This window comes from Ranitomeya imitator, chromosome 4 (assembly GCF_032444005.1).
Source record: "Ranitomeya imitator isolate aRanImi1 chromosome 4, aRanImi1.pri, whole genome shotgun sequence".
Lineage (NCBI taxonomy): Eukaryota > Metazoa > Chordata > Amphibia > Anura > Dendrobatidae > Ranitomeya > Ranitomeya imitator.
The window spans coordinates 358133398-358155696 of NC_091285.1; the positions used below are offsets into that span (position 1 = coordinate 358133398).

General features: G+C 45.2%; 1 protein-coding gene across 1 annotated transcript in view; it reads left to right on the forward strand.

Annotated features, from left to right (window-relative positions):
• NAMPT (nicotinamide phosphoribosyltransferase) overlaps window positions 1–22299 on the forward strand; it is a 96710-nt gene that overhangs the window by 24792 nt on the left and 49619 nt on the right. The window contains exon 2 of the mRNA XM_069765079.1: window positions 16761–16917. Within this exon, the coding sequence (XP_069621180.1) occupies window positions 16761–16917 (157 nt within the window). The remainder of the gene's footprint in view (window positions 1–16760; window positions 16918–22299) is intronic.

Sequence of the window (22299 nt, forward strand, 5' to 3'; positions counted from 1 at the left end):
CGAAGGACTATAAAATCCAATGCATAATAAAAAGTAGGCAAGGCTGAAAAGCCAGGTAAAGTCCATATCAATTATAGATACTTCTAGTCCTAAATCAATGTACCTCCTATATGGCAATACTTTCAGCATATCCATGAATAATAAGGTAACAGATATATGAAACCACATTACCTGCATGCAGTAATAAGGCAGTAGCGCTGGCTTGGAGATGAGGATGGACTGAGTGCCGTCCCCTCCCCGGCGCATGTTTCGCAATTAGCTTTTTCTGGGGCGTGTCTGGGTAAGGGGTGGCCGCCTTCTTAAATTAACTTAAATGGAGAGGGATATAACAATAATTATGGAGGGAAGGGGCCAATCAGCGTTCGGCTCCTCCCATGTGAACAATATGTTCGAGCCTCCATGGCTGCATGATACATGGCTGTTTGACAGCCGCAACACATGCAGGGATTGGCTATTGTGTTAGGCCTGGTTCTCTGCCATGTTATCAGACCATGCTGGGATAATAAGTTAACACGAGATTCAGAAAGCCAAATTCAAAAGTCTGTATTATTCAGTCGCCATGACAGCACAACGAGAGAGGGGATCCGCCCTTCAGGGACAGGAAACCTCAGACATAAAAAAGGCGGCACCTCACTCCCCCGCCAGTTGGTTTCCTGTCCCTGACAGCGGAACCTCTTCAGACAGACCTTTCGGAAGAAGGTTGAAGAAAAGAAGCTATCCCACTCCTGACGGGCCGATACAGGTAGCGGGGGTCCCCTGCCTCGGCCTGGTCAGGAGGTTGGTAGCACCACACGGCAGGGGGACTGTTTGTGTCGGTGGCAGCAGGAGGAAGCAACCCAAGGGAAGGGGTTAGCTTCTTGGGTGTCCGCGTTACCTGGTAAGTAGGCCGTAGAACCATGTCTGCGGAGCCTCTGGGGTCTGTCCGCCGCTACCACTGTGGTCCGTCTTGGCCGGGGGACGCTGCCGGCCCTGTTCGGCGCGTCTGCCCTCAGCGCCGCAGCTGTGACCGGAAGGGGCGTGTCCGGATGACGCGGCGAGCGGCGCGGGGTGATGACGCGGCCGCGCATGCGCGGTAGCGCTCTTTTCCCGGCTAATGGCGGCGCCCAGGGGCGGTAGGGGGATTTTGGCCGCAGGGAGTCCGGCGCTCAGCGTGGGGGCACGGCTCACAGTGGACGGAGCCTATCGGTGTTAATACCGATTAGCGACACCTGGAGGAAGCCCTGCTGACCCCCATCCGGGGGTGGTACCCAGGGGGATGGATTTAAATGTTGCACTGAGGCCTCAGCGTGTTCCTGTCCACCTTTTCCGGCATGGAGTCACTGGAGGGAACACCGCAGCTGTGCGGTGAACAGCAGCAACCACTTGAGCAGCCTTTGAGAAGCTCCCAGCGACGTTCTAGTGGAAGTAGTCGCGCTGGTGGAGCTAAAGCGGCTCAGAAATCAACCAAGTCCTCGGGCCATAAGGAATCTCCGGCTAAGAAGGACCCCCCGATCACGGTACCATTCGCTACAGGGATGGGTAAGTGAGCTTCGTGAAAGTACGCTTTCTGATTGCTGTCCCTCCTTGTATTCCCTCTCTCCTTATTAGGGGAGGAAATCTGTGTCCAAATCCAAACATAGGGAGTGTGCCATATGTACGGAGCCACTTCCAGATGGACATAAAAAGAAGTTGTGCAGCATCTGCATACAACGGTTAATTGAGGAGGAGGCCCCTGACCTTACGTCTACTCTTAGGGATTTTGTTAGACAGGAGGTCAGAGATTCCATGAGGTCTCAGAGACGGTCTCCAGAAAGAGGAAGGATACAGTGGGGCAAAAAAGTATTTAGTCAGTCAGCAATAGTGCAAGTTCCACCACTTAAAAAGATGAGAGGCGTCTGTAATTTACATCATAGGTAGACCTCAACTATGGGAGACAAACTGAGAAAAAAAAATCCAGAAAATCACATTGTCTGTTTTTTTTTAACAATTTATTTGCATATTATGGTGGAAAATAAGTATTTGGTCAGAAACAAAATTTCATCTCAATACTTTGTAATATATCCTTTGTTGGCAATGACAGAGGTCAAACGTTTTCTGTAAGTCTTCACAAGGTTGCCACACACTGTTGTTGGTATGTTGGCCCATTCCTCCATGCAGATCTCCTCTAGAGAAGTGATGTTTTTGGCTTTTCGCTTGGCAACACGGACTTTCAACTCCCTCCAAAGGTTTTCTATAGAGTTGAGATCTGGAGACTGGCTAGGCCACTCCAGGACCTTGAAATGCTTCTTACGAAGCCACTCCTTCGTTGCCCTGGCTGTGTGCTTTGGATCATTGTCATGTTGAAAGACCCAGCCACGTTTCATCTTCAATGCCTTGCTGATGGAAGGAGGTTTGCACTCAAAATCTCACGATACATGGCCCCATTCATTCTTTCATGTACCCGGATCAGTCGTCCTGGCCCCTTTGCAGAGAAACAGCCCCAAAGCATGATGTTTCCACCACCATGCTTTACAGTAGGTATGGTGTTTGATGGATGCAACTCAGTATTCTTTTTCCTCCAAACACGACAAGTTGTGTTTCTACCAAACAGTTCCAGTTTGGTTTCATCAGACCATAGGACATTCTCCCAAAACTCCTCTGGATCATCCAAATGCTCTCTAGCAAACTTCAGACGGGCCCGGACATGTACTGGCTTAAGCAGTGGGACACGTCTGGCACTGCAGGATCTGAGTCCACGGTGGCGTAGTGTGTTACTTATGGTAGGCCTTGTTACATTGGTCCCAGCTCTCTGCAGTTCATTCACTAGGTCCCACCGCGTGGTTCTGGGATTTTTGCTCACCGTTCTTGTGATCATTCTGACCCCACGGGGTGGGATTTTGCGTGGAGCCCCTGATCGAGGGAGATTATCAGTGGTCTTGCATGTCTTCCATTTTCTAATTATTGCTCCCACTGTTGATTTCTTCACTCCAAGCTGGTTGGCTATTGCAGATTCAGTCTTCCCAACCTGGTGCAGGGCTACAATTTTGTTTCTGGTGTCCTTTGACAGCTCTTTGGTCTTCACCATAGTGGAGTTTGGAGTCAAACTGTTTGAGGGTGTGCACAGGTGTCTTTTTATACTGATAACAAGTTTAAACAGGTGCCATTACTACAGGTAATGAGTGGAGGAAAGAGGAGACTCTTAAAGAAGAAGTTACAGGTCTGTGAGAGCCAGAAATCTTGATTGTTTGTTTCTGACCAAATACTTATTTTCCACCATAATATGCAAAAAAAATGATAAAAAAACAGACAATGTGATTTTCTGGATTTTTTTTTTCTCAGTTTGTCTCCCATAGTTGAGGTCTACCTATGATGTAAATTACAGACGCCTCTCATCTTTTTAAGTGGTGAAACTTGCACTATTGCTGACTGACTAAATAAATACTTTTTTGCCCCACTGTATATTATCCCCAGCTTCAGATGTAGATTCAGACACAGGTGGTGTAAGCTCAGATTCTCGTCCATCATCATCATCAGAGGACATGGATTCTAGCCGAGCCTGTCTGTCACTGGATAGGATTAACCACCTAGTCAAAGCCGTCAACAACACTATGGGCATTGAGGAGACCCAGACGGAATGTTCCATCCAGGACATAATGTTTAAAGGCATAGATCGCAAATCCCGAAGGGTCTTTCCTGTAGTTGATAAAATTAAGACGCTAATTACAAAAGAATGGAAGAAACCTGAAAGAAAGGGATCACTCCCACCAGCATTTAAAAGGAGGTATCCCTTTTGAGGAAGAAGCTTCATCCTCATGGGACAAGGTCCCGAAATTAGATGCAGCGGTGGCCAAAGCATGTAAGAAAACTTCTCTCCCATTTGAGGATTTGGGAAACCTAAAGGACCCGCTTGATAGAAAGGCCGAGGTGTTCCTTAAAGGAGCTTGGGAGACGTCAGCGGGATCCCTGAGGCCAGCAATTGCGGCCACCTGCACAGCCTGGTCGTTGATGGTGTGGCTGGGTCACCTAGAAGACCAACTCAAGGATAAAGTTCCTAGGAATGAGATCCTATCGTCTATGTCCATGATTCAGGATGCAGCAGCCTTCCTTTCGGATGCGTCAGCAGATTCCGTTAGGCTGGCCGCAAGGTCCTCAGCCTTGTCTAATGCAGCCCGTAGAGCTCTTTGGATAAAATGCTGGCCAGGAGACTTACAGGCCAGATCGAAGCTATGTGGCATCCCCTGTGAGGGTGTTCATTTGTTTGGCCCAGTACTAGATGAACTTCTAGAAAAGGCGGGTGACAGCAAAAAACTATTCCCTCTTTTGACAAGACCCTTCTATAGGCGGGATTACAACAGAGGAGGGCCGTATCGCCGAAAATCGGACAGAGATTCAAATAGAGAATCGACCAGATATAACTCTTACAGAAGAAGAGGTAGAGGTTATATGTTTAACTCCTCTAGAGACTCTAAAAAACCTCAATGACTGGCGGTCCAGGTGGGCGGTAGGCTTTTAGCCTACTACCCAGCCTGGTTAAAGGGGGCGGCCATCTTCCTGGGGCCGCGCGTGCGCAGATAGAATGCTCTGCTGCACGGGGCTTCAGGAAAATGGCCGCGGGATGCCGCGCGTGTGCAGAAGAGATCGCGGCGGCCTTTTTCCCAAAGCCGAGTTTGCATCTCGGCTTTGGGAAAATGGCCGCCACGATCTCTTCTGCGCACGCGTCATCCCGCGGCCATTTTCCTGAAGCCCCGTGCAGCAGAGCACTCCATCTGCGCACGCGTTGCCCCAGGAAGATGGCCGCCCCCACCGATGAAAGGGATGACAGCGCAGATCGCGCGCTGTGTCTTCACGTGCGCACAGGGAATTCGGAACTTGGACATGCGCACACCACTACGCCACCAACGGAAAGCTGGGGAAGAAAAGAGCGATGTCACCACGCCCACCCGGCCTGACCAGCCTGATTGACAGGCGAAAACGGCGACTTTGGTAATGTATTTCTCAGCATAGGTGGGGAATCAGGGTACACTACATACACTATAGTAACGCACAGCACAGGCCCTATTTAACAGTATTTATAGCTCAATCTGAAAAAACAGGGTGACAGGTTCCCTTTAAAGATCACCAATAGTCCATGGATACTCAGTATCATTAAAGAGGTGTTAAAGTTCCAGTTCCATCATATCCCTCAGGACAAATTTAAATTAACTCCTATCCGTTCTTCTCCTGCAGAACAGTTGGCATTGGAGTCAGAGGTTCAAGATCTCCAACAAAAGGGGGTTCTTATTAAAGTACCCACGGAAGAACAAGGTACGGGGTTTTATTCCCCTTTATTCCTGGTAAAGAAGCCAGATGGGTCATATCGTACCATCATCAATCTGAAAGGCCTGAATGAATTCTTGCTGGTCCCATCCTTTAAAATGGAATCTGTGAAAACGGCAATAAAGCTTCTTTTTCACAATTGCTTCATGGTTGTCTTAGATCTGAAAGACGCCTATTACCATGTCCCGATACATGTAAAATCATCAGCGCTTTCTCAGGGTGGCGGTTTCTCTTGCCGGCACAGTAGAGCACTTTCAATATCGGGCACTCCCCTTTGGTGTTGCAGTCGCACCACAGGTTTTCACTAAGATTATGGTAGAGGTTATGGCACACCTTCATGAGCAAAACATACTATTAATTCCCTACCTGCATGATTTATTGATCGTTGGGCGTTCAGAGTCACACTGTAAAGAGCAGTTGGAGAAAGTGATGGCAGCATTACATAACTTAGGATGGATTATCAATCTCAAAAAATCGCGTCTTCAGCCCTTAACATCACAGCAGTTTTTGGGTCTTATTGTAGATTCGGGTCAGCAGGAATGTCGCCTGCCAGACTCAAAAGTTGATAGTATTCATCGGCTGGTCTCCAGAGCAATTAATAATCCCGTAGTCTCCTTAAGAAGTGCTATGTCACTTTTGGGTTCTCTTACTTCTTGTTTTCCGGCGGTGCTGTGGGCACAGTTTCACTCCAGGTCTCTGCAGTGGGATGTTCTACATAATTTTCGTCGGCTGGGCGCTAACCTCGATAAGAAATTTTCTCTATCTGTTGAGGCCACTGATTCACTAATTTGGTGGACGCACATTCCAAATCTGCGTAAAGGGGTACCCTGGACAAATCAAACAACGCGAGTAATAACAACTGATGCTAGCCCCACGGGTTGGGGGGCACACTGGGAAGATAATTGCATTCAGGGTCTGTGGTCCCAGTCTGAGCGAGACATGTCTTCCAATCTAAAAGAATTGTTGGCGGTAGAACGCGCCTTGAATGGATTCCTTATACCTCTGCAGGGTAGACATGTCAGACTACTCTCTGACAACCAGGTGACCGTTGCTTATGTTAACCACCAAGGAGGTACGCGGTCTAGGTCATTAATGAACGTTACAAATCGTATTTTTCAGATGGCCGAAAATCACCTACTCTCCCTTACGGCCCTTCATATAAAGGGAAAACTAAATACCATGGCCGATTATTTAAGCCGCAACGAGCTCAAACAAGGGGACTGGTCTCTAAAACCGGCTGTCTTCAATCAGATCGTACGTTTATGGGGATGTCCAGAAATAGATCTTTTTGCCAGTCGAGGAAACCGGAAACTACATCAATTCTGTTCCCTAAATCCAGAGGACAAACCCGTATGCAGTCGACGCTCTTCTAATCTCCTGGAACTTCAGTCTCACCTATGCCTTTCCCCCTCTAAATCTGATTCCTATAGTTCTGAGGAAAATTCGGGAAGACAGGGCCCGAGTGATATTAATAGCCCCGTTCTGGCCCAGGAGGTCGTGGTTCCCATGGCTGAGAAGCATGTCCATTTCCCAGCCATGGATCCTCCCAGAAATACCAGACCTCCTTTCCCAGGGTCCAGTCCTGCATCCACGAGTAACCAACTTACACCTGACAGCGTGGAATTTGAGAGGTCACTTCTGAAAGGGAAGGGATTTTCTCAAAATCTTATAAATACGCTGCTTAAAAGCAGGAAAACCTCCACGACTAACATTTATGTTAGGGTTTGGAAAAAATTCCTATCGAGTTCAGGGGCACAAATTAATCAAAGACCTGATATTACTCAAATCTTAGAATTCTTACAAAAGGGTCTAGAATTAGGCTTAGCCACCAGCACCCTTAGAGTTCAGGTTTCAGCTCTAGGGGCGCTATATAATTCTAACTTAGCCAGTAATCACTGGATAACAAGATTTTTCAAGGCGGTTACCAGATCTAGGCCGGTTATTAAACAAAAAATAGTCCCATGGGACCTAAATCTTGTGCTCTCAGCTCTAACACAAGCCCCGTTCGAGCCTATTGACTCTGTCTCAATCAAGATCCTGTCGGTCAAAACGGCCCTCTTAGTTGCCCTCACATCCGCGAGAAGGGTTAGTGATCTACAGGCATTGTCCAGACAACATCCATATATGCAATTTAGGGAAGATAGAGTGGTTATGAGACCTGACCCTCTTTATCTTCCAAAGGTTGCTTCAAAATTTCATAGATCCCAAGAGGTGGTCCTACCTTCATTCTGTCCTAGTCCCTCTAACGATAAGGAACAGAGATTTCATTGTTTGGACGTACGAAGGTGTCTTCTCAAATACATTTCAGTAACAGACACCTGGAAAAAAGATCACTCCTTATTTTTATCATACCAGGGAGTTAGGAAGGGACTTAGAGTATCAAAACATACGCTAGCCAGATGGATTAGGGAAGCGATATCTCTTGCTTATACCGCAGGTGGCGTGGAAATTCCAGAAGGTATAAAGGCTCACTCCACTCGTGCGGTAGCCACATCCTGGGCTGAGAGAGCAGAAGTGTCGATTGAGGACATTTGTAAGGCGGCCACATGGTCTTCTCCATCTACCTTTCTTAGACACTATAGATTAGATCTAGGTGGCTCCTCCGACCTCACGTTTGGGAGAAGGGTGCTGGAGGCAGTAGTCCCTCCCTAGTCACTTTTCATTTCTCTGAAAGTCTCTCGTTGTGCTGTCATGGCGACTGAATAAGTACGTACGCTACTCACCTGGTAGCAGTGTTTTTTCAGGAGCCATGACGGCACCCTTATATTCCCTACCCTCTTTGCTTTATGGGTTCAACACTTCCTTTAGTTAATCCTAAGTTTATTCACTGGGTGAATTGTACCATATATTAATATTGTTTATGTGCTAATAACCTAGAAAGTCCTTTCATACTCTGTAAACCAACTGGCAGGGGAGTGAGGTGCCGCCCTTTTTATGTCTGAGGTTTCCTGTCCCTGAAGGGCGGATCCCCTCTCTCGTTGTGCTGTCATGGCTCCTGAAAAAACACTGCTACCAGGTGAGTAGCGTACGTACTTTCATTATGAGAATGGACCGAGTTTTCCCAGACCTGAACTCTGGTGTCATGGGATGTATGCGGCTGTAGAGTTCAGATAAGTCCATTGTGCATCCTGAAGTCTAGATCTGTACTCCGACCATGATTGCTTAAAGGGAACCTGTCACCAGGTTTTATCTATAAACTACAGCCACCACCTTTAATGGCTTTTACAGCAGTGTAGCAAGCTGTACATATCCCACACCCCCTCAAATAGCCTCAAAAATACCTTATTATCCACTCCCATACACGGTGCGGTCTGGTCTGATCGGCGTTGCTTTTTTTTTTTTTTTTCCGGCTCCTCTCTCCTCACAATCGATGTCCTCTTGCTTCATGTGGATGATTTTTCCTACTTCATCTACAGTGTCCCCAATTGCATGCATCGCTTTGCCCAAAGTACTGTAATATGCATACGCTGGCTTTACTTCTGGGTCATCCCCACTCTGGCCTCTCCTGGGGCATGCACATTACAGTACCTTGCTCTGCCCTCCGTGCGGGAGCACGATTGGGGACACTGTGGATGACGTAGGGTAGGAAGACTGTGACTGTGAGGCGAGGGGTATTACCGAAGTACGAGGATGCCAATTGGAACAGACTGCTGTATGGGAGGGGTAATTAAAGGTATTTTTTGGCTAGGCAGAGGACATGTGGGACTTATACATTAGTCTAGCAAACTGTATATATGAGACCTGGTAACCGGTTCCCTTAAAAAGCAAATTCAGACGTTAATATATATAGTCACTTGTTCTTTGGGAGTTCTGTTTGTCTTGGCACCATTTTGAGCATAAACTCTGTTTGCCTAAACCTATTTGATAACTGATGCAAATTAATGTAGAGAGCCCTGTGGATTATAATATATATAAATATATTCGCACACACGCGTATGTGTGTGTAGCATCCAACTTATAGCGGACAGATGTTACAGCATAGTGCAGGGGTGAACAATTAATTTTCCCGAGAGGCCACATGACAGACCGTTGACTGTTGAGGGGGCGAACCAATAGGCTGAAATTAATTCTGCTCAATATTAATATATTATAATTATTATATTATTGATAATTGTATCACTTGAAACTGAGCAGAATTAATTATGCTGACATCCCCCTATATATCGTTTGAACCCAAGTACAGCTCCTTCTGTATATCGCATGAGGCCCCCACAGCCCCATATATACTGTAAGAGCCCCCACTCAAACATCCCATACACATAGGGGAAAAAAAATGAACACCACATACTCCCCTTGGTCCCGTTCCCCCAATTCTGTCTCGATGTCACCGGGGCGCTGACTCACTGCAGTACACAGCTGACGTGATGAAATGGTGCAGATGGAGGCAGCGAGGGAACGGGCATGGGCCCCTGTTTTCCAGCTCCTTGACTGTTTCGGTCCACGAGCTGGACTGAGACATCCAGAAGGCCGTATGTGACCCGCGGGCAGCACTTTGTCCAGGTCTGGCATAGTGGATGGGATTTCTAGAAATCCCATGTCCACAGATGCCTGCGGATCACTCACGGAGACTGACGTGCGGTGTGTCTATCAAGACTGCAGCATGTAAATCTCTCTTGCAGAGGCGCTAGTCTCCGCAACAGAAATTGCATCAATAGAATGTATTGGACGTGATAAATCCGCACGGTTCAGTGATCACATGCGGAATCACCTGCGTTCAATAGCTGGCAGCGCTTTGGACGGAGCGGACATGTACTGCATCCAAAGGGCTGCTAGTTCCGGATCGGGAGCACACGGCCTAAAGACCCCATAATCATATGTACAGTTGTGGCCAAAAGTATTGACACCTCTGCAATTCTGTCAGATAATACTCAGTTTCTTCATGAAAATGATTGCAATCACAAATTATTTGGTATTATCTTCATTTAATTTGTCTTAAATGAAAAAACACAAAAGAGAATGAAGCAAAAAGCAAAACCTTGATCATTTCACGCAAAACTCCAAAATTGGGCCAGACAACAGTATTGGCACCCTCAGCCTAATACTTGGTTGCACAACCTTTAGCCAAAATAACTGCGACCAACCACTTCCGGTAACCATCAATGAGTTTCTTACAATGCTCTGCTGGAATTTTAGACCATTCTTCTTTGGCAAACTGCTCCAGGTCCCTGATATTTGAAGGGTGCCTTCTCCAAACTGCCATTTTTAGATCTCTCCACAGGTGTTCTATGGGATTCAGGTCTGGACTCCTTGCTGGCCACCTTAGAAGTTTCCAGTGGTTTCTCTCAAACCATTTTCTAGTGCTTTTTGAAGTGTGTTTTGGGTCATTGTCCTGCTGGAAGACCCATGACCTCTGAGGGAGACCCAGCTTTCTCACACTGGGCCCTACATTATGCTGCAAAATTTGTTGGTAGTCTTCAGAGTTCATAATGCCATGCACACGGTCAAGCAGCCCAGTGCTAGAGGCAGCAAAGCAACCCCAAAACATCAGGGAACCTCCGCCATGTTTGATTGTAGGGACAGTGTTCTTTTCTTCGAATACCTCTTTTTTTTTTTTTTTTTTCTTCTGTAAATTCTGTGTTGATGCCTTTGCCCAAACAGCTCTACTTTTGTCTCATCTGACCAGAGAACATTCTTCCAAAACAGTTTAGGCTTTTTCAGGTAGGTTTTGGCAAACTCCAGCCTGGCTTTTTATGTCTCGTGGTAAGAAGTGGGGTCTTCCTGGGTCTCCTACCCTACAGTCCCTTTTTATTCAGACGCCGACGGATAGTACGGTTTGACACTGTTGTACCCTCGGACTGCAGGGCAGCTTGAACTTCTTTGGATGTTAAGGTACCGTCACACTAAGCGACGCTGGAGCGATACCGACAACGATCCGGAACGCTGCAGCGTCGCTGTTTGGTCGCTGGAGAGCTGTCACACAGACAGCTCTCCTGCGACCAACTATCCCGAGGTCCCCGTAAAAGTGAAAAAAAAACAAACCACTACATACTTACCTTCCGCTGTCTGTCCCTCGGCGCTTTGCTTCTCTGCCCTGTGTAAGCACAGCGGCCGGAAAGCACAGCGGTGACGTCACCGCTCTGCTTTCCGGCCGCTGTGCTTACACAGGGCAGAGAAGCAGAGCGCCGAGGGACAGACAGCGGAAGGTAAGTATGTAGTGTTTTTTTTTTTTTTTTTTACTTTTACGCTGGTAACCAGGGTGTTGTAAATTCTGTTGTCGAACTCCCTCCTGTGGTCGTGAATGGTGCTTCGGCGATTTCTGTCCATGGACTCCCTCTGGTGGCTGTGAGTGAAGCTGCTGCTTCTGAGGTTCCTTACACAGGTGACGTGGCTTATCCTTTGGTTGGCTGCTCTATTTAACTCCACTCAGATCGTTACTCCATGCCAGCTGTCAATGTTCCTGCATTGGTTCAGTTCGCTCTTGGATCTTTCTGGTGACCTGTCTTCTCCAGCAGAAGCTAAGTTCCTGATAGTTATTATTTGTTCATTGTTTCCTTGTCCAGCTGGTTATCATGATTTTGTCTTGCTAGCTGGAAGCTCTGGGATGCAGAGTGGCATCTCCGCACCGTTAGTCGGTGCGGAGGTCTTTTTGCACACTCTGCGTGGTCTTTTGTAGTTTTTTGTGCTGACCGCAAAGATACCTTTCCTATCCTCTGTCTGTTTAGTAAGTCTGGCCTCCCTTTGCTGAAACCTGTTTCATTTCTGCGGGAGGCTGCCTTTTCCTTTGGGGAATTTCTCTGAGGCAAGGTAGGCTTTATTTTCTATCTCTAGGGCTAGCTAGCTCTTAGGCTGTGAAGAGGCGTCTAGGGAGAGTCAGGAACGCTCTACGGCTATTTCTAGTTGTTGTGATAGGATTAGGGCCTGCGGTCAGCAGAGCTCCCACATCCCAGAGCTTGTCCTGTGTGAGTTTAACTATCAGGTCGTGCCGGGTGCTCCTAACCACCAGGTCCATAACACCAGGGTAAACATCGGGTTACTAAGCGCGGCCCTGCGCTTAGTAACCTGATGTTTACCCTGGTTACCAGCGAAGACATCGCTGAATCGGCGTCACACACGCCGATTCAGCGATGTCAGCAGGAAGTCCAGCGACAAAATAAAGTGCTGGACTTTCTGCAGCGACCAACGGCATCACAGCAGGATTCTGATCGCTGCTGTGTGTCAAACTGAACGATATCGCTAGCCAGGACGCTGCAACGTCACGGATCGCTAGCGATATCGTTTAGTGTGACGGTACCTTTAGTCGAGGTTCTTTATCCAACATCCGCACAATCTTGCGTTGAAATCTCTTGTCAATTTTTCTTTTCCGTCCACATCTAGGGAGGTTAGCCACAGTGCCATGGGCTTTAAACTTCTTGATGACACTGCGCACGGTAGACACAGGAACATTCAGGTCTTAGGAGATGGACTTGTAGCCTTGAGATTGCTCATGCTTCCTCACAATTTGGTTTCTCAAGTCCTCAGACCGTTCTTTGGTCTTCTTTCTTTTCTCCATGCTCAATGTGGTACACACAAGGACACAGGACAGAGGTTGAGTCAACTTTAATCCATGTCAACTGGCTGCAAGTGTGATTTAGTTATTGCCAGCACCTGTTAGGTGCCACAGGTAAGTTACAGATGCTGTTAATTACACAAATTAGAGAAGCATCACATGATTTTTCGAACAGTGCCAATACTTTTGTCCACCCCCTTTTTTATGTTTGGTGTGGAATTATATCCAATTTAGCTTTAGGACAATTCTTTTTGTGTTTTTTCATTTAAGACAAATGAAGATGATAAAAAAGGATTTGTGATTGCAATCATTTTCAGGAAGAAGCTGAGTATTATCTGACAGAATTGCAGGGGTGTCAATACTTTTGGCCACAACTGTACCTCTGCTTCTGTTTGCATAAGTTAGCAAACGGATCGATCCTGGGAATATATTGTTTGGGTTTAGGAACAAACACTTTCAATAAAATAATTTTTTAGACTGGTTTAAATGTCTACATTTTACCATTCCTTTATTTCTTAAACGGAATATCTCACCTAGCTTTTGCTACCCCATATGAGAGCAGTATAATGTGGGGGCAGAAACCCGGATTACAGCGGTGTCTTTTGTGGAGTTGCTTGCTGTCACTTTGACTTTTTATCTTCTGCAGATCTAGTTATCTGAATGCTATACATGGGCAGAAGGCTGTCAATCATTGGTGGGGGTGGGGTTATACAGAACTCATGACTATGGAGGGCTACATTGCAGCAGGTTTACCACTCCTCTAGTGATCTCTTGCTGATAAAACAGAGATTTTATCAAAACTACACTAAGCAGCCCAGTTAAGGTACCTTCACACATAACGATATTGTTAACGATATCGTTGCTTTTTGTGACGTAGCAACAATATCGTTAATGAAATCGTTATGTGTGACAGCGACCAACGATCAGGCCCCTGCTGGGAGATCGTTGGTCGCTGAATAAAGTCCAGAACTTTATTTCGTCGCTGGACTCCTGCTGACATCGCTGGATCGGCGTGTGTGACACCGATCCAGCGATGTCTTCACTGGTAACCAGGGTAAACATCGGGTAACTAAGCGCAGGGCCGCGCTTAGTAACCCGATGTTTACCCTGGTTACCATCCTAAAAGTAAAAAAAAAACAAACACTACATACTTACCTACAGCCGTCTGTCCTCCAGCGCTGTGCTCTGCACTCCTCCTGTACTGGCTGTGAGCGTCGGTCAGCCGGAAAGCAGAGCGGTGACGTCACCGCTCTGCTTTCCAGCCGCTGTGCTCACAGCCAGTACAGGAGGAGTGCAGAGCACAGCGCTGGAGGACAGACGGCTGTAGGTAAGTATGTAGTGTTTGTTTTTTTTTTTACTTTTAGGATGGTAACCAGGGTAAACATTGGGTTACTAAGCGCGGCCCTGCGCTTAGTTACCCGATGTTTACCCTGGTTACCGGCATCGTTGGTCGCTGGAGAGCGGTCTGTGTGACAGCTCTCCAGCGACCAAACAGCGACGCTGCAGCGATCCGGATCGTTGTCGGTATCGCTGCAGCGTCGCTTAATGTGAAGGGGCCTTAAGTGACACATTGCTGGAATCGGGTTCTCTGTTTCTACATCATGTTGATATCAGATTAGGTGGCAAAAACCTGCTAACAGATTCCGTTTGAAACATTTATAAATAAATAGACAGCGGAGTGCTACCATTGCCCTTTTAAACAGTCTGATACTGGCAATGTACATATGGGTACACCTCCAACTGTTAACGCCCAGTTGTCAATTATTTAATATAATTCTAGTATGAATAATAGAGAAATGGTACAATGTAGAGTTCTTAGTTGGTCCAGACTTGATAAATCATGGGTTATACATCTGTGACCATCTAAAACCATCTCAATCCAAATATATACTGCTCAGCATCCGACCATCCACATGTCAAAGGTAATGTGATTCTTAGACCAGGCCGCCTTCTTCCATTGCTTACTCTCAATCATCCTGTGGGTGTTTTGGGTCAGTACACCCTTGCTCACATGCTTGTTTCAGCATTGCAGACCTTCATGGAGGTGATTTCTGAAGTGATGGTCAGTCACTTTCTGACAACTTAAGCTTTTAAACCAACGTTTTATTGGAAATTGCTGACTTGAACGTCCATACATTGTGCATGACTGAAACTCCCATCTAGTCATTACTTGAAGTGGCTGAACCTCCATGTGTGTTATTTCAGCACATTAGTCGTAAACGCCGCGCTGCTTTGTAGCTGGGTAGTGGTGGTGTGAGTAGTCCACAACCAATAAAGCTGCCAGCTTATACCCATCAGTAATACATTGGTGCAATGCTGTCTATGGTAACTGAACAGTGTTGTGATAGATCAAAGTGCAGGTGGTATCCTAGTATTGTTCTTTATGGTGGAATATAATGGGCATAAAATGGATATAATTTTACCAAACCGCTGCATGACCATCTCTACCCTCACCTACTGTATTCTCACCCATCCCTTGTAGATTGTGAGCCTTCGCGGGCAGGGTCCTCATTCCTCCTGTACCAGTTATGACTTGTATTGTTTAAGATTATTGTACTTGTTTTTATTATGTATACCCCTCCTCACATGTAAAGCGCCATGGAATAAATGGCGCTATAACAATAAATAATAATAATAATATAATGGAAAATATCAATCTGTTACTTATTATTTCTGGCATGTAGCGGATTAAGATCATGTCTTGTTAAACCTAATCATTTGTCAGAATGGGTTTTTGATTATTATAGTGTTTTTTTCAAGTCTTGCTAAGTAAGTCATGGCCTCAGTACAGGGTCTGGAGTTGGGCTACTTGCGCTCCTGCTGCTCACTAATATTTACTGTCATTTTGCCAATGACTTAAAGGGAACCTGTCCCCAGGCTTGGCCGATATAAGATGCGGTCACCGCCTTTCAGGGGTTATCTACAGCATTCTATAGTGCTGTCGATAAGCCCACGATCCAACCTGAACGATAAGAAAAATAAGTTTCATTATACTCATTCAGGGGGCGGTCCAGTCCGATGGGTGTTGCAGGTCTCGGTCCAGCGCATCCCATCTTCTTATGATCACCGTCCTCCTGCTTGCTTCATGGCTCCCTGGCATCTCGCTCCTGCACTGATGTACTTATCTGCCCTGTTGAGGGCAGAGCAAAGTACTGCAGTGTGCAGATGCCATGAAAGGTCAGAGAGCCCCTGCGCACTGCAGCACTTTGCTCTGCCATCAACAGGACAGAAGTACGCCTGTGCCAGAGCGCGATGAAGCAAGCAGGAGAGCGGTGATCATAAGAAGATGGTAGGTGGCAGACCTGCGACACCCATCGGACCGGACCGCCCCCAGATGAGTATAATGAAGCTTATTTTTCTTATCCTTATTCTTATATGATCTCAGCCAGGCAAGTTTTGACTCTGAAATGCTGCATCCTCCGAGGGCCGAGCTGCAAAAGAGACTAGTCGGTCAATTAGACATAGACGTGTCAGCCCAGGGCAGCGGGCGTGGAGAAGTTGCAGGGGACGGGACCCTCCTGTCCGACTCGTCTCCACTGCCACTTGGTCCCAGGCCACTATAGTATGTTTATCGCTGAAAATCCGTAGCGCTTCAGAGTCAGACATTCCTTGCCGAGATCATACAGCCTGGTACATACTACCCAAACTGTGTGCAACGTGCATCAGCTATCAGGTTCTCTTTAATCATTCTGTATCATTACAAAAGGCTTCAAAATTCAGTCTATTTATTTATTTATTTATTTATTTTCCCCCTCCATATTGTTATCATTGTCTGTATTTTGGGTCTGTAAAACTGATGAGAATAGGACATGCTATGAGTCTGTGTGCTGTTCAAGGAGAAAAAGCCAACAGCATAAGGATGTGTCCTACGAATATTTAAATGTAGCCTTACAAAACTAGACTTTATTTTTTTTTTTTTTTAATGATTATTATGATAATCATATCCTGCACACTATTTTCTTTATTTTAAAATGTTTCTTTGCATTTATTTTTTTTTAAGGTTACACATTATAGACAATATCCACCAAACACGAGCAAGGTATATTCATACTTTGAGTGTCGAGAAAAGAAGACAGAAAACTCCAAGTTTAGGAAGGTGAAATATGAAGAGACAGTATTTTATGGATTGCAGTACATTTTAAAGAAGTATTTAAAAGGTACGAATGCTGATTAAAACAATTTTTGCACCGATAATTTTAAATTCCTTGAAGCATAGATTTCGGATAAGCATCATATAAAGTCTATAATGCACATGGTCTTTTCATGGTCTTCTATATGCCTTAGTGTGTACTGTATTATATCTGTTGGTAACCAAAATACGGCCACCACATGGTTGTAAGACCCCGTGACACACTAAGGCATTTGTATATGTCAACCAATAAAGGGGACTTGACACCAAATTATTTATACTATAGAGGACCCTTTGGCCGGCACTCTCCAGCCAGGGTGGAAGGGTTGATTGAAGGACAATGCCACACTCCGCGGTGTAACATAGAGCGTCTCTTGCTACAGTTGGCACTCGCATAGATGCGCTGTACAGGAATATACAGTGTGTGTGTGAGATTTTTCTTAGGGGGGAAGGAAAGTCTCCTCCATACACAATCCACATTGCCCTGTTGCATTCACCATCCACAATCCACATTGAGGCATTAAAGGGGTTTTCCCATTAATAAAAGTTGATTTTAATCAATAGATCTTAGAATAATTTCTACAATTGGATGTGATTAAATAAAATGTTCCTGTGCTGAGATAATCTTATAAATGTGTCCCTGCTGTGTACTGTGTAATGGCTGTGTCTGACCTTACAGGGACATGGTCTGATCATACCACAGCTACTGGGCAAAGGAGTATACAGACAGTACAGCAGGGGATCAGATTATTCATTTTGTGAGGTAAAGCATTTTCCTGACTGTGTTTAAACAATGTTTTATTACTTTAACCCCTTTCTGACATAAGACGTACTATCCCGTCGAGGTGGGGTGGGCCCGTTTGACCACAGACGGGATAGTACGTCATATGCGATCGGCCGCGCTCACAGGGGGAGCGTAGCCAATCGCGGCCGGGTGTCAGCCCCCGGCACATTAACCCCCGGCACACTGCGATCAAACATGATCGCAGTGTTCCCGCGGTATAGGGAAGCATCGCGCAGGGAGGGGGCTCCCTGCGGGCTTCCCTGAGACCCCCAGAGCAACGCGATGTGATCGCGTTGCTCCGAGGGTCTCCTACCTCCTTCCTCCCTGCAGCAGGCCCGTATCCAAAATGGCCGCGGCATCTGGGTCCTGCAGGGAGGTGGCTTCACAGCGCCTGCTCAGAGCAGGTGCCGAGAATCCTCCAGGAGTGCACGTCAGATCGCTGATCTGACACAGTGCACAGCAAAGTGTCAGATCAGCGATCTTACACTATAACATGACGCCCCCCCGGGGCAATGTTATAGTGTAAAAAAAAAATAAATAATATATATATATATATATATATATATATATATATATATATATATATATATATATATATATATATATATATATATATATATTCACATGTTAAAAAAAAAAAAAAAAAACCCTAAAAAATAAAAAAAAAATATATATATATTTCTCTATCTAAATAAAAAAAGAAACAATAAAAGTACACACATTTAGTATCACCGCGTCTGTAACGACCCGACCTATAAAACTGTCCCACTAGTTAGCCCCTTCAGTGAACACCGTAAAAAAAATGAGGCAGAAAGCAACGCTTTATCATACCGCCAAACAAAAAAGTGGAATAACACGCGATCAATAAGACGTATATAAATAACCGTGGTACCGCTGAAAACTTCAACTTGTCCCGCAAAAGACGAGCCACCATACAGCATCATCAGCTAAAAAATAATAAAAAAAAAGAATAAAGCGATGCAAAAATAATTTTTTCTATAACATAGTTTTTATCGTATAAAAGCACGAAAACATAAAAAAAGGATATAAATGAGGTATCGCTGTAATTGTACTGACCCGAAGAATAAAACTTTGTCCATTTTACCAAAAGCGGAACGGTCTAAACGCCTCCCCCAAAAGAAATTTATGAATAGCTGGTTTTTGGTCATTCTGCCTCACAAAAATCGGAATAAAAAGCGATCAAAAACTGTCACGTGCCCGAAAATGTTACCAATAAAAACGTCAACTCGTCCCGCAAAAAACAAGACCTCACATGACTCTGTGGACCAATATATGAAAAAATTATAGCTTTCAAAATGTGGTAACGCAAAAAATATTTTTTGCAATAAAAAGCATCTTTTAGTGTGTGACGGCTGCCAATCATAAAAATCCGCTAACCCCCCCCCCCCCCCCCCCACTATAAATAGTAAATCAAACCCCCCCTTCATCACCCCCTTAGTTAGGGAAAAATTAAAAAATTAAAAAAATGTATTTATTTCCATTTTCCCGGGTTAGGGCTAGGGTTGGGGCTAGGGTTAGGGTTGGGGTTAAAGTTAGGGTTGGGGTTTGGATTACATTTACGGTTGGGATTAGGGTTAGGGGTGTGTCAAGGTTAGGGGTGTGGTTAGGGTGACCGTTGGGATTAGGGTTATGGATGTGTTTGGATTAGGGTTTCAGTTAGAATTGGGGGTTTCCACTGTTTAGGCACATCAGGGGCTCTCCAAACGCGGCTTGGCGACCGATCTCAATTCCCACCAATTCTGCGTTGAAAAAGTAAAACAGTGCTCCTTCCCTTCCGAGCTCTCCCGTGCGCCCAAACAGGGGTTTACCCCAACATATGGGGTATCAGCGTACTCAGGACACATTGGACAACAACTTTTGGGGTCCAATTTCTCCTGTTACCCTTGAGAAAATACAAAACTGGGGGCTAAAAAATAGTTTTTCTGGAAAAAAAATAAGATTTTTTTTATTTTCACGGCTCTGTTATAAACTGTAGTGAAACACTTGGGGGTTCAAAGCTCACAACACATCTAGATGAGTTCCTCAGGGGGTCTACTTTCCAAAATGGTGTCACTTGTGGGGGGTTTCAATGTTTAGCCACATCAGTGGCTCTCCAAACGCAACATGGCGTCCCAGCTCAATTCCAGTCAATTTTGCATTGAAAAGTCAAATGGCGCTCCTTCGCTTCTGAGCTCTGCCATGCGCCCAAACAGTGGTTTACCCCCACATATGGGGTATCGGCGTACTCAGGACAAATTGTGCAACAACTTTTGCGGTCCATTTTCTCCTGTTACTCTTGGTAAAATAAAACAAATTGGAGCTGAAGCAATTTTTTTGTGAAAAAAAGTTAAATGTTCATTTTTATATAAACATTCCAAAAATTCCTGTGAAACACCTGAAGGGTTAATAAACTTCTTGAATGTGGTTTTGAGCACCTTGAGGGGTGCAGTTTTTAGAATGGTGTCACACTTGGGTATTTTCTATCATATAGACCCCTCAAAGTGACTTCAAATAGATGTGGTCCCTAAAAAAAAAAAAATGGTGTTGTAAAAATGAGAAATTGCTGGTCAACTTTTAACCCTTATAATTCCCTAGCAAAAAAAAAATTTTGATTCCAAAATTGTGCTGATGTAAAGTAGACATGTGGGAAATGGACAGTGGTCAGAATTGTAAAAATTGGCCCGGTCATTAACGTGCAAACCACCCTTGGGGGTAAAGGGGTTAAATATTTAAAGAATCAGCTGTGATCCTGGGTTTTAATGTCTGTACAGTGCCTCAGCTCCTGGTTAGGTAGGGGAAGCAAAAAAGTATACCGACATTACAGCAGGAGATCGCAAATTATTCTTTGATGTAAAACCTTTTTTTTTTTTTTTTTTTTTTTTTTATTTTATTTAAAAAAACAGTTGGGAAATGTTTTAATGCACAAAAGAATAATCTGTGATCCCCTGCTGTCCTGTCTGTATACTCCTTTGCCCAGGAGATGAGGTATGATCAGACCATGTTCCTGTACGGTCAGACATGGCCATTACACAGTACACAGCAGGGGCACATTTATAGGATTATCTCAGCACAGGAACATTGTATTTAATCACATCCAATTATGGAAATGATTATTATTCCAAGATCCATTAAAATGACTTTTGTTAGTGAGAAAACCCCTTTAAGAACCCTGCCCTTAAGTGGATGCATTTACTGTTAGTTACCATCTTGGGACTGGCTGTGCTTGTGGTGCTTAGTAAATGATACAGTGGCATGCAAAAGTTTGGGCACCTTCTGTCAAAATTACGGTTATTGTGAACAGTTAAGCAAGTTGAAGATGAAATGATCTCTAAATGGCCCAAAATGAAAGATGACACATTTCTTTTGTATTTTTGGAAAAAAAATATTTTTCATCTTGCATTTTAAAAATTGCCAAAAAGAGAATGAGTTGATGCAAAGGTTTGTGCACCCTGCATGGTTAGTACCTAGTAACACCCCCTTTTGAAAGTATCACATCTTGTGAACGCTTTTTGTAGCCAGCCAAGAGTCTTTCAATTCTTGTATGAGGGATTTTCATCCATTCTTCCTTGGAAAATTCTTCCAGTTCTGTGACATTCCCTGGGTCATCTTGCATGCACTACTATCTTTAGGTCTAGCCACAGATTTTCAGCTATGTTGAGATTAGGGAACAATGAGGGGCATTGTAAAACCTTCAGCTTGTGCATTTTGACGTGTGTTTAGGATTAGTGTTGAGCATTCCGATACCGCAAGTATCGGGTATCGGCCGATACTTGCGGTATCGGAATTCCGATACCGAGATCCGATACTTTTGTGGTATCGGGTATCGGTATCGGATACATAGAGATGTGTAAAATAAAGAATTAAAATAAATATTGATATATTTACCTCTCCGGCGGCCCCTGGACTCAGCGCGGGTAACCGGCAGGCTTCGTTGTTCAAAATCAGCGCTTCTAGGACCTGAGAATCACGTCCCGGCTTCGGATTGGTCGCGGGCCGCCCATGTGACCGCCACGCGACCAATCACAAGCCGCGACGTCACCGCAAGCTATTAACGCGCTCATTTTTAAAAATGAGCGCGTTAATGGCTTTCAAAGACGTAGCGGCTTGTGATTGGTCGCGTGGCCGCGACCAATCACAAGCCGCTACGTCTTTGAAAGTCATTAACGCGCTCATTTTTAAAAATGAGCGCGTTAATAGCTTGCGGTGACGTCGCGGCTTGTGATTGGTCGCGTGGCGGTCACATGGGCGGCCCGCGACCAATCAGAAGCCGGGACGTGATTCTCAGGTCCTAAAAGCGCTGATTTTGAACAACGAAGCCTGCCGGTTACCCGCGCAGAGTTCAGGGGCCGCCGGAGAGGTAAATATATCAATATTTTTTATTTTAATTCTTTATTTTACACATCCCTATGGATCCCAGGGACTGAAGGAGAGTTTCCTCTCCTTCAGACCCTGGGAACCATGAGAATACCTTCCGATACTTGATGTCCCATTGACTTGTATTGGTATCGGATATCGGTATCGGCGATATCCGATATTTTTCGGGTATCGGACGATACTATCCGATACCGATACTTTCAAGTATCGGACGGTATCGCTCAACACTATTTAGGATCATTATTAGTGTTG